At 43.6% G+C, this 12,964-nt stretch overlaps 1 protein-coding gene across 3 annotated transcripts in view; it reads right to left on the reverse strand.

Moving 5' to 3' along the window:
* The window catches only part of LOC147110556 (tektin-3-like), an 83,100-nt gene that overhangs the window by 51,588 nt on the left and 18,548 nt on the right, over nucleotides 1–12,964 (reverse strand). For all 3 annotated transcript variants that reach the window (XM_086000627.1, XM_086000628.1, XM_086000629.1), the window contains exons 3-5: nucleotides 7,998–8,081; nucleotides 6,914–6,984; nucleotides 1,277–1,420 (exon numbers count right to left, since the gene is read on the reverse strand). In XM_086000627.1, coding sequence (XP_085856753.1) covers nucleotides 1,277–1,420; nucleotides 6,914–6,984; nucleotides 7,998–8,081 — 299 coding nt within the window. The remainder of the gene's footprint in view (nucleotides 1–1,276; nucleotides 1,421–6,913; nucleotides 6,985–7,997; nucleotides 8,082–12,964) is intronic.

Consider the following 12,964-nt stretch of genomic DNA (forward strand, 5'->3'; position numbering starts at 1 on the left):
CCCTGAATGAGACCAGTCTCCTTTGGTGCACCTCCTGCGGCAGTACCTCTAACTCTTCAGTATCAAAGGAAGCAGTTTTGCTCACATGTCTCACTTGTAATACAGTGAACAACTAGTTCACTATTGTTCCGCTGCCACAGGATCCCCCTTTAATGACGAGCTATGGCCTTTTTGCAGAGCTATTGCCTCACCTGATTTTATACTCCCAAGATCCTTGGGTCTAAGCAGTCAGCTTCTGCAAGCGCCACAACAGTCCTTTTCTTCTCTTCCTCTGAAACCTGGAGGTGTCCAGGGCCTGCTGTCCAGGTCTTATAAAAGTAATAGATGCAGCCTGCAATGCCGAGGACAAATGGAATTTGAATTCCCAAGTCAGGCATATCAGGCAAGAACCGGATAAACCACGTGATGACCATCCAAAAAAGCGATGTTGACAGAAACGCCAATGGAATGTAGCTAAATGTCTGCGCGCTCACAAAACGGCAAGCTATCTGGACATGCTTTTCATATGCTGGGAGAAGGCCTCCCATCGGAACATTTGGCACAGCCCACTCTCTGCGCTGTTGGCACAGGCCTGTGTCATGGGCTATTCTACACCACTTTTGCCATTTTCAGAAAAACTAGGCTTCAGTGTCAGCATCAAACACTCTAGCTCAGGTACGGCATAGGCCAGATGCTGAGTGAAGCTCTTCCTCTTCCAACAATGTCCTACAAAATACTGTGGGGATATCAGCAAGATGGTTTCAAAATAAATGGGTTAATCTCTGCATTAAAACAGCAGACGGAGGAATGTCACATGAACTCACTGGGGGTAGATCTTGACTTTAAAAGGGTGATAGCGAGTCGGCAGCCCATTTCACATTTCTCCCAATTTTTATTTCCATTGAACGTCAGAGTCATTTCCTTGAAGTCAGTGGAAATAAAAATGGGAAGAGATGTAGAAGGGGCCACCGACTCGCTATCACCTGGTCTACACAATCGTGCAAAGTCAAGATCTACCCCATTCTGCGTTTGTCCACCAATGTCACCAAAAGCAATTTCTAGGATGTGGTGTTCTATCTAACCTTAGTCTCGGAATAGTTCCCCTATTGGCCTATTGTAATATCTGCAGTTCTCCCATCAGCCATCCTTGCAACAATCTGTTTGAAACAACCAATTTAATGAGTTTCATTGTGCATGCCATACTATTTTGATGACCTTGAGCTAACTTTGAATGTTTTAACCTTAGATTTTAAATTTTCAAAGCAGAGAATCGCGTCGGGCTAATGCTGGCACTTACGTGGCGTTCACTTGTTCAATTCCACAGTAATAGTTGATACCATCTGAGGTGTTCCTCAACTGATGGATCTTATCATCAATCCAGTACGCTGCACATTTATCACACAGATCCCGTTCCAGTTCATGCTGAGCTGCCCTGTTGCTTCTATTTTAATTAAAAAAAGAGTGTTCATATTTGCGAGGTTACTTCACAGAAGAGTGCACATGACTCAACCCTTTCCTGTAAGAGAATACTACGGTCCTGCCCTGCGTACTGTTGTTTAAAAGCTGGTTGAAAAGGTTTGCTGTGAACTGGTCTTTGAGTTTGATTACTGGAGGCCATTTTTCACAGATTGTTCTATATATTTCTGATCAGTATCGCAATAGGCAGAAAAGCTGGCAAGGGGGAGGGAGGAAAAAAAAGGGGCAAGGCCAATTAAACATTTCCTTTCTCTGTTTATTTTTGTAAAGGTGGCAAAATAAAAGGTACTAAAGGCTTAGTCCAGTAGGGAAAGCTGCTGGCATTGAAAAATCCCAAACTAATACTTGAAATGCCCCAAAAAAAAACATATGAGCAGAAGGAAAATACCGATCATGGCCTCATTATTCTGAACCGAAGAAAAGGTTTGGATTTGATTAATGCTGACTGGTATTTTTCGCGTTTCCAGCCAAAAGTTGCAAAAAACCATATGTTCTACTATTCTGACAAAAATCAGTGCAGTATTCACAGTGCAGTACAACCTCTTTGTTAGTCAAGTTGAAAGATTTTTTTTAAAATAAAGATTACCAGCCAATAATGAAGAAAATGTTTATGTATTGGGGTGTTTTGGTTTGCCAATGATTGCTCTGGCACAAGGCAAAACCAAATGGTAAAACAAACCATTTTTTTTTTTTTTTAAGTCCCCCGTTACATATATGTCCACAAGATTAGACTGCCATGACATCCCACACCCCACTCACTCACTCTTACAGATCAGTTGGAATGATAGCTGCACCAGCAATGGCAGAATGTTTGTTCAATGGCTGATGATAGTTCTGAACTCAAGGGCCGATTTTAACTCAGGCCGCTGACGGGAATGGGGCAGTAGGTGTCCTAAAATGACAGTGCTGTGCTTTCCGCCCCATTCCCTCTCTGATCCAGTCTGTCACCATATTTTTGGGGGTCCTTTTAAAGGCAGCCCAGGCGCCTGGCTGAAATTGCATCGGGGTCCTATGAACGTCATAGGGCCTCATTTACATACTAGGGCCCCACACACACACATCCTGATGGTGTAACTTGGCTAGGCTGTGGCGGTGTCTGCTCCACTGCACAGGGCGGCAAAGCGAGGCCAAGGATTTCCCGGGTTGATATTTCTCATGGACTATATACACGAGACTATTTCCTCGCTGGTATTCTCCAAATTTCTGTGCCACTGATCAACAAATGTGCTGGCAGTTGATAGAAATCATGTAATTAATACAGCCAACTAAAACGATCACAAAAACAGCATCGGGTGCCAAGCTTGGGCAATGCTGCAGGCACAAACCACCAACCCACCCAAAAAAAGAAATTGGGCAAACACATCAAGTAATTAATCTTTCCAAATTGTCATTAAACATGTTGTCAAATTTGTGGCTTTTTCAGTCAATTAATTCATTCATGTACCTATTCATTCACTCTCCAATTCCAATGGAATTAATCAGTGCATATGTAAGCTGAATGCCAAAAAAAAAGTGTGTGTTTTATGTGTGTTATTTACATTGCTGCAAGGGATGGAGGAACACTAAAAACCAAAGTCGCCTGGAGAGTTGCATTTTTTAAACTTTTAAAGCCAACTGACAGCGTCCCAAGCCACCTCTTGAAGAAATGGTTTGAGAAGATTCTCCCTGCTCCCCTCTGTACACAGGTACATTAAGCAACCTCCAGAATATTTATCAAAATGACTTCCTACATTATTCATCCTTGGCCAGATGCCTTCCTTGGCATAGCACTTCAATGGATCCCAGCTGTAGACTTTTCATATTCCAAATAGCACTCAATCATTATTCAGTTCTAATCCTAATATTCCTCGATCCTGTTTCTAACCAGATAGATATCCTTTTTTTTTTTTAAGATGTTAACACTACATTAATTACTTTATGTGGGGGTCATTCAACATGCAATATCCGCAACGTCGTGAAGAAAAATGCCCTTTTAATCTCAAACCTTGCGTTAAAAACGTAAGAAATAGGAGCAGGAGTAGGCCATATTAAGCCTGCTTCACCATTCAATAAGATCACGGCTGATCTTCTACTTCAACTCCATTTTCACGCCCTATCCCGATATCGCTTGATTCCCTTAGTGTCCAATAATCGATTGATCTCAGTCTTGAATATACTCAACGACTGACCATCCACAGCCCTCTGGGGTAGAGGCATTATTAGGTTTACACTTGTAGTCTAGTTTCTAGTTCTTTAGTTCTGTATTGGAAGATGAGCCCTTCCCCTCTTGGAGTTGGCAATGTATTAGTGTGAGGCATTGCTTTGAAGTACTGGGCACGATTTTCCTCGGTTAACAACCCCTCCCATATACTAGGGCATGAGCCGTTGAACACAAGAACAAAAGAACATTAGAATTAGGAGCAGGAGTAGGTCATACAGCCCTCCAAGCCTGCTCTGCCATTCAGTAAGATCATAGCTGATCTTCAACCTCAACTCCACTTTCCCGCCCGATCCCCATATCCCTTGATTCCCCTAGAGTCCAAAAAATCTATCTATCTCAGCCTTGTATACTCAACGACTCAGCATCCACAGCACTTTCAGGTAGAGAATTCCAAAGATGAGGACGAGAAAAAGGTGTGGAGACCCATAGAAGCAGGTCTCTGCTCCTTTTGCACATGTTGTGCTCCTCTGGTGGGTCAGGGAGTGGGGGAGGAAAGTTCCCTTTTGAAACAGGTGGGGGGGTCATTATTATAATACATAAATGGCATGGGAGCACCGCTCTGGTCTTTTGGCCTAGAAATCCAAGCACTCCCAAAATAATTCTCGCGCTTGAATAGATAGGCTTGAGGAGCACGTGGTATTGGGCCTCGGGCCTCATTATCATTGAGCCGGCGAGCTGCGAACAACTAATGGGTGTCCCCAGGCAGCTCGCCGGCGAAGAGTCGTCGAAGATCAGGCCGCTGTGATGCCAGCAGCGGCCCACAGGTATGTCCTTAAAGGAGACCGGGAAGGGGTCGGGATAGAGGCCGGGATCGGGTGGGGTAGTGGCTGGGATCGTGGGGGGGGGGGGGGGGCGCGGAGGGGGGGACGGTAGAGGCCGGGATTGGTCAAAGTGGTAGCAATTGGGGTTGTGGGGGGGGGGGGGGTGGCGACATGGTGGCAGTCAGTGGCCCGTGCAGTTTTAACGTGGTGTCGGGAGGGGCAGTAGTGCTCCTCCCCACTCCACATTCAGGTAAGTATATTTTAAACACTTACCTTATTGGTTGCAACAGGCAGCGGATTCTTCATATACTGCTGGCTAGGCCGCCAGTAGACCCGGTTTCCCTGAACGCAGCACTTCCGGCTCGTAAGAACAGCGCTTCCTGCCCGCCATATTGGAGGTTTAGGAGGCCGTTTAGCGCCTGTGCGGTGGAATTTCTAGGCCATTATGTATATTGTTTCTCTTGTCAATTGTTTAAAATGTTTCTTTGTTCGCAACACCATTACTGGTATCGATGGGTTTGGTTTCCCAATGGGATTCCCCCTCTGAGGTGGTTGGGAAGTAGAGGAGAACACCCACTGAAGGAATGTCAGGCAAGTCAGGCTGCTCAAGAGGTGCTCCGAACCCAGCTGCCAGTACCTGCACATCCACCTCTGGAGACAGAGGTGACCAACCTCCCATTTGGCAGATGTTTAGTGCATGAGGGGACTCCAACTCTCAAAGTAGGATGTGACAGCAGGCCTGATGGCACAGATGTGTGTATAGGCCTGACTAACCATTGTGATAGATGGTTCCTCAGAAGCACCTTAAACACAGCACGTCATGCTTTACATCGAGCTGCATGAAGGTAAGCACTCCAGGGTGATCAACGGCCAGCAACGACTGATGTCCACACCTGCCAGGATGCCATATCTGAGGCATTGTCACACCTGCCTGGTAACGGAGAAGTGCATTCACAGGGTCGGAGTCGGTAGAGAGCCAAATGCAGAGCTGAGCCATGTGCTGCAAGGACAGCTGCTGTTAACATGCACAATAAGACAGGCAACTACCAGGTCAGCCTTGGCCTCAAACCTGCACATGTGGGGTTTTCTTTCCCTTAGTTTTTGCTTGTGACTTCTTAATCCCCATCCATTGCCCGCTTCAGTCTTGGCAAAGGCCGCTAACGGGCCATTTAAGCTTCTCCCCCACTCTCTGTAACTCTCCCCTTTTCTTGTCCCCATCCCTTTATATTTCATTACATTTCAACAGTGACTACACTTCAAAAGAAGTACTTCATTGGCTGTAAAGCTCTTTGGGGCGTCCTGAGGTGAAAGGCACTATATAAATGCAAGTCTTTCTTTTTTTCCTTTCACTTAGACACTTTTCCACTCCCACCATCACTGTACATCCCTTTCTTGCCCAACTCGGCAAATGGAACAGTGAAGAATTGTGCAACTGAACTGACCCAGGAGTTCGAGGGCTTTTTAGCACAATAAAGTTCGGGTGGTAGTAGTACCAATTCTTAACCTTTTAGACCTTACTTGCAGCAGTAGAGGAAAATTAAATGGGAGTGTCACAATAGGGGAGATAAAATTCTGAAAGTGTTTGGAAAGGCTCAGAAGGCCTATTTTTGAGACGAATGCTTCCAACATCGCTGGCACAGACACGATGGGCCAAATGGCCTCCTTCGGTACTGTATCATTCTACGATTCTATGATCATTGTTCAGCCCCACCCACGTTACAAACCTTGCCACTACGTGGGCAGTGTCCCGGTGGGTCAGAACTCCCTCCCACTTTCCCCTACCAACAACCACGTCCCCCCCCCAGCCTCGGAGTAATGCTGCGATAACAGGTAGCCAACAGCAGAAAACTCAAGCTATGGTCTCTCCAAAGCATGCATTATTCCCTGGCTGAGAGAGGTGGCAGCTGAAATATTCTTGAGTGTCTGCCATCGTCATTCGTGATCCAACTGTTAGGAGATGCGTGAGATAACCAAAGACCAGGGAACACAGTGGAGGCAAGCATCTGGCCACTCTGACTCCTCCCTTTAAAAAAGGTACAGCTGCGATCAGAAAATGTAAATTTCTTGAGGCTAAAGGGATCAAGGGATATGGAGAGAAAGCAGGGACAGGGTACTGAATTTGGATGATCAGCCATGATCTCATTGAATGGCGGAGCAGGCTCGAGGGTCCGAATGGCCTACTCCTGCTCCTATCTTCTATGTTTCTATAATCTGCCATAGTATATTTCAGGGCCAATATGGTGAATTGCCCTTGTTTTGTTATATTCTGTGCTGGGATGAGCAACATGGGCTCATTAGAATTAATCTTCGAATTGGATATCAATAAGTACATTTTCTGAATCCTCGCACAGGCTGGGCACCTTGCATGTCTTCGTTTTCCCAATGCGTACTCACAGTGTGCAAGGAGTTAGAAGATATACCCTCACAATTGATGGTTCCAGCGAATTTCCATTCAATATTAAAGTGCAGTTGCAGGATAAAAAATAACTGTACTTACGCAAGTTGTGCAGTAGCTCTCTCTATGCCTCTTTTCAATCTTTCTTGAATACATTTGATTATTCTCATTTCCTTTGAAGAGATAAAAACACAAAGCTTGGAGTATTTTCTGGTAAAATAGTCTACTTTTTGTGTGGTTACAAAATAATTGAGGCCCGCCTTCTGTTGCACTCCCAGCGCAATTCGAGCGAGAGTCCCAGCCTACCTTGGGAGTTCCTGCTTGATCTGATAAGGGACTGAAACTCTTCCCACCCCTTACAAGGCCAGTGATGCAAAAGGGGATTGGAGCCAAGAGCAGAGACTCCCAAGTGAGGAGTTGCCTTAGTCCCCCCGTCAGATACCTGGTGGAAATTTGGAGCCTAATGAGATGAGGAATATTGGTCTCCAGAAGGGTACAAGTGGGCCATAATCCAAAGGAGGAGAATATCCATCATTGGGGGTGAATTTGGCCTTGGGCGGTAGCGCAAAATTGGCCATGGCGATGCGGCAGTCCATTTCACGAACCACCTGATCTTCTTCTCCACTCCCACAATAGTCATCAAAAGGTGAGAGATTTTAATCCACAAACTCTTGGAAATGAACTGTGATCTTTCCTGGAGGATTGCCTCTTTGCAAAATAACATATTATGGCAAGTGTAACTAGGTACCATAAAATAGGACATAGGTTGGCATTCCTGATTTTTCACACATTTGAGTCCCCAAACATGCTAAGTGTCCATGCTTGATGTAGGCAATCAGCGTTATGACCATCTGAGTTTGCGGATGGACATCAGCATGCTCTCAGCTCCATCCTTTGACATTTTCCCTGAACCCTCATCTAATGCTGCTGCTGCTGCTTCTCCAGAAGTTTGCTGCAGGTAGATCGAGAATTCCCACCCATAACATATCAATCACTGAGTTATCCACAAAGACTTGCAGCAACAGGCTATGCATGAGGTGGTGTTGCTCATTGGAACCATGGGGACAATGGAGGCTTTCTGGCCACTGGCGAAACTTGGATACTACTGCAACTGTCGATAGACACTACAGTCTGTCCCGACTCAAGTTTGTTATTGTGCCCAGTGGTATCTCGGTGTGTAACTCACCTCAAGTAACTGTGTCTCCACTTCATCATGGACTAGATCGATGCCTATCCTCTTTTCGCGATGGTATAAACATTCTTGAACCATCTGAAATAAGCAAAAAAGCAATTTCAAAAGAAAAATCATTGTGTTATTCATGTTAAACTTCTAGAACATTTTATTTATGGGCTTATTTTAAACTTGTTGAAACAATAGGCAGCATTGTAGGAGATTAGTAGAGACTTTAAGATAGTTATTCTAGTAGAGTGGGTATGCGGATTGTAAACATGATGTCAGTAGTTTCACTGCTAACATCACTTTTATGTGCCCATTTGGAGGTATTCTGAGAATGGCACTATATATAAATGCAAGTTATTTTTCTTGAAAATCTATGGTAACTAGGACTCAGGGTAAATCCATCGTCTTTACATTTGTTTATGCATGACATCACTGCAAGTTTAGATACAGCATTCTGAATTTGTAACTTTAGTCCATGAGAGAGTCCATGGGCTGGATTTTGATTCTGGAGGCGTGTAGGAGGAGGGACTACAACTTTCTAGGTTTTCACTTGATTGACTTTGTTGAGCCCGCCCAGCGGGCTCAGCAGGCCAATTAAGGGCCACTCGGCAACAGGTAACGTCACAGATTGACATTTCATCTGTCAAGAACTTTTGACAGATGAAATATCAGCGTTGACAGCTCTTTGAAGCTGTCAAACACTGACAATCTGTACACTAAGTTAATTCCTTCCTCTCAGGCTGATTTAGAGATCTCTCCAGAACAGAAAGCTGAATGCTGCAACTTTTGACAGCTCGCGGCCATTCTGCTTTCTGTGCCAGTGAGACGAGGGACTCCCGAGACCTGAAGGAAGGACGGCTGTAAAGGTAAGTAAAACTTATTTAAACACTTTACAGACACCAAACACACTTACCACTTCACTCATGCACCCATCACTCACCTGAACACCGGACATCTCGAACCCTCCAAGTCCTTCAGCCCAACGGCCCGCCTCGCTAACTTGGCATGGTTTGGAGCCGTCGGGAATCCCACACTTCAGCAATAAAAATAGGGATTAGACTAAAAACTGCCCGTTAACTACCTGTTAACAGGCAATTAATTGGCACTAATCCCCTTCCCGCCTCGGGGAGGCGGCTCCCAGCACAGGTCGGGTATCCGCCTCCTTTGAAACTGGCATGGAGGCGGGTTGGGGGTGGGATGGGTTCGTGCCCCCCGATTTGGATTTTAACCCCCCACACGCCTCAAATCCTGCCTCCATGGCCCAATGAAAATCCTGCCCCATGTATTTTTTTATTTAACCATGTTTTATTAATTAATTTATTTATTTTTAGTAGGTTTTGATCAGCACCACAGAAGATCTAGTAATCTAGGTGTTAGCCATGGTTCAGTGGTAGCACAGAAGGTCGTGGGTTCAAGCCCCACTCCAGAGACTTGAGCACAAAATCTAGGCTGACACTCCAGTACTGAGGGAGTGCTGCACTGGCAGAGGTGACATCCTTCGATTGAGATGTTAAATCAAGGCCCCATCTGCCCTCTTGGGTAGATGTAAAAGATCCCATGGCATTATTTCGAAGAAGAGAAGGGGAGTTCTCCCAGTGTCCTAGCCAATAATTACCTCTGAACCAACATCTTGTCATTATCTCATTGTTGTTTGTGGGACCCTGTTGTGCGCAAATTGGCTGCCACATTTCCTACATTACAATAGTGACTACACTTCAAAAATACTTTATTGGCTGTAAAGCACTTTGGGACGTCCTGAGGTCATGAAAGGCGCTATATAAATGCAAGTCTTTCTTTACCTACTCAGCAAAATGTCCGTATGGTTGTCTCTACATATAAAAATGGAGGATTCCAAATTATTTTCTGATTAGTCCATGCTAATCACATAGTATTATCAGTTATCAAGGATCAGTCAGATCTGAGAGTCACATCTAACAACAAACACAGAAGGTGGTCAGTAAACACCCATACCAACTCTAAGTTTAAGTAAATATGGCAGACTATTTTAAAGATTTAACTGAAAATTTAACTAAATAAGTTGAAGGAACTGTAAAAATTTCTCACTGACTGAAATTTTAACTAAGTGAAAGGTTTGGGCCTAGTCAAGCCTTGGGCTTCTGGACAAGTCAAGGAATTTCCTAAAACAGGTTAAAAGAGGTATTAGAGGCACAGAAAGGGCCCTAGAGATAGATATAGCAAACACAATACTGTACTGAAAGATAGTAAAGAAGTAGAGAGGAAGTTAGAATTTTAAATGATAAAATTGGCAACAAAACCAAAGAGAAAATAGTCATAAATATTATCTGTAAACATTTACTAAAGAGGATAATACCCATTTTAATGTACTATAGTTTTGCAGTACATCAAATATCTTTGAGAATTTTGAAGCCCATGAGATAGAGGTACTTAGTTAAAGACTAACAAATCTCAGGCCAAATGGTAGATATCCTTGGAAGGAAATTTGTGGGGCATTGGCTGTTATCTTGAAGGAATCACAAAGCACTAATGAGGTTCTAACAGGTTGAAAATAAGAAAACATGTTGGGGATAGATTTTCAACTTTACTGCTTTGGAGGTAATTGATGGAGCGGATCGCATGCTTTTTACAGAAACCGCCGGATGTCGATGGGGCCTTGTAGATGCCAGCAGCAAAGAAAAGGAGTGCAGCTCACAACAGACATCCCGGGCTTCATTAAACTAATTGATACCTTGCAATTATAGTTTCTAACAAATGCCTGACCATTTGAATTTCACCTTGGATAGAGGCTACGTGACCAAATTTGTCATCTTAGATTGGTTACGAATGGTCCTGCCCCTTGAATGGGATTTGTTTGGTACAAATAAAAGGTGTATAAGGTCATGCTTTGCCCACCCCTAGATTAGAAGGTTTCTAGAAAGGGCAGAAAAGTCTGAAGAGTAACTGTTGAAAGACTAAGAATGTGTTTAATTGAACAGAAAGGAAAATTGTAGGAACATAACTCTCCTCACACACAGCAGGCAACAGATCAGAAAATCACAAGTGCTTTGTCTATCTATTGACATTAATGCATCTGTGGTTTTCTGATAAGCTGCTGCATTCACGGCCCTGCTTATGGTGCAGGGCCTCGGATTTTCCAGCCATAAAGTGAATCATTGCTGTTAGCTAATATCTTAAGTCTCTGATTCCATACAGTAAATTAACTGTATAATAAGACAGCGTTTAGGGAGGGAATTCCAGAGAGAAGGACCCAGCTACAGCTGAGATATTCCAATAAGTTATATCTGTTGGAAATGATTTATGATCTATCGGTGATAATAATCTCTACTTAAGTGTCATAAACTCAGTGCTTAACTTAATGCTGACGATTATCTCACTGCTTAACTAAACGTCTGGTAAAAGCTCAATGCAATGTCAGCTTCACTCAGTGGTACTACTCACCTCTGAGTCAGTACGTTGTAGTATCATATCGGTACCACTCCAGGACTTGAGCACATAATTTAAGCTGACACTTTAGAGCAGCACTGAGAGGGCTGCGCTATTGCAGGTGGCTTCTTTCAGAAGAGATGCCAAATTGAGGCCCTATCTGTCTGCTCAGATGGACTTAAAAGATCCTGGGCAATAACTGACACGTTCCTAGCATCTCATATTTCTACTAGGCACTTTACAGCCTTCTAGCCTTAACACTGAGTTTAACAACTTTAGACTTTAACCACCGGTCCCATTTTCTCTCAGACTGTCAGGTGTTGGTAATGGAGGATGGCTGCACCAGAACCACTGGACGTGGAGGAGGTATGGGCAGTAACTTGGGGTGGGGATCCCCAACACGGCCGGTGGGGTGGTCCACATTCCTGGGGTCTACCTGCCTTTCTTCTGACACATTCCAGGACCACAGGAGCAGGCTTAGAATTTAGCCTTTTTAGAGGGAAAAAAAGGTTAGAACAGATTAAACGTAGCAAGATTACAAAAGATACAAAAATGTAAAACTAAAGGTAAAAATGGAGAGAATTGAGAAAGGGAAGACAAGGAGAACAAAAAAAAATTAAAATTAAGTACTTATTTAGTTTAATGCAAATATTACAGAAATAAAGCTACTCTTTGCAATAAAAATAGCCTTATTACTGTTAATTTTATGTGTTTCAGAATCAATGTGAGCTTTTTTTTAAAAAAGCAGTTAGCATAGGGGAAACTCATTTTCCTGGAATTGCAGTCTTTGTGTTAATTAGTATATTAATGACTACTTAATAGACTTGGCCAAGCTCAGTGGCTATTTTTATCCTTTGCATGTTAGGCATGGTTATATTTTCTGTGTTCATCTAGTTCCTATTTGTTTTTGGTAGTTTTAACAAAAAATATTAATTACAAGAAAGTCTTTTTCCTCTGGGCTAACCTCTTTGTTGTTTAGCATAGGGAGAAGACCCAATAACAGCTTTCTCTGACACCAGCACACCCTTTCTATTCAATCTTACAAACAAAAATGCTTTCTATATAAAAGGTACTAATTGTTTTCTGTATATATATTAAATATGCAGATGTACCAAATTACTAATCATCCATCCTCACATCTCCATTATTCGACCCTAGCCTACTGCCCCTCCCTTGGCCCAGGAACCATTGTGTCCGATGGAATATTTGATCATCTCAGTCTATACTTATACCTATAACCTTCAATCCCATTTGCTACCAGATATCTACTCACGCTTTTGTTTTTGTTGAAAGAGTTAATCAATACAGCATCAGCTACCAATTCTGATCAGTCGTGGCTCAGTTGGTAGCACACTCGCCTCTGAGTCAGAAGGTTGTGGGTTCAAGTCTCACTCCAGAGACTTGAACACAAAAAGTCTAGGCCGACACTCCAGTGCAGTACTGAGGGAGTGCTGCACTGTCTCAGGTGCTGCCTTTTCGGATGAGACGTTAAACCGAGGCCCTGTCTGCTCTCTCAAGTGGATGTAAAAGATCCCATGGTACTATTTTGAAGAAAAGCAGGGAGCATCCCC

This window comes from Somniosus microcephalus, chromosome 11 (genome assembly GCF_052327205.1).
Source record: "Somniosus microcephalus isolate GS21.2 chromosome 11, FLI_Smic_1.0, whole genome shotgun sequence".
Lineage (NCBI taxonomy): Eukaryota > Metazoa > Chordata > Chondrichthyes > Squaliformes > Somniosidae > Somniosus > Somniosus microcephalus.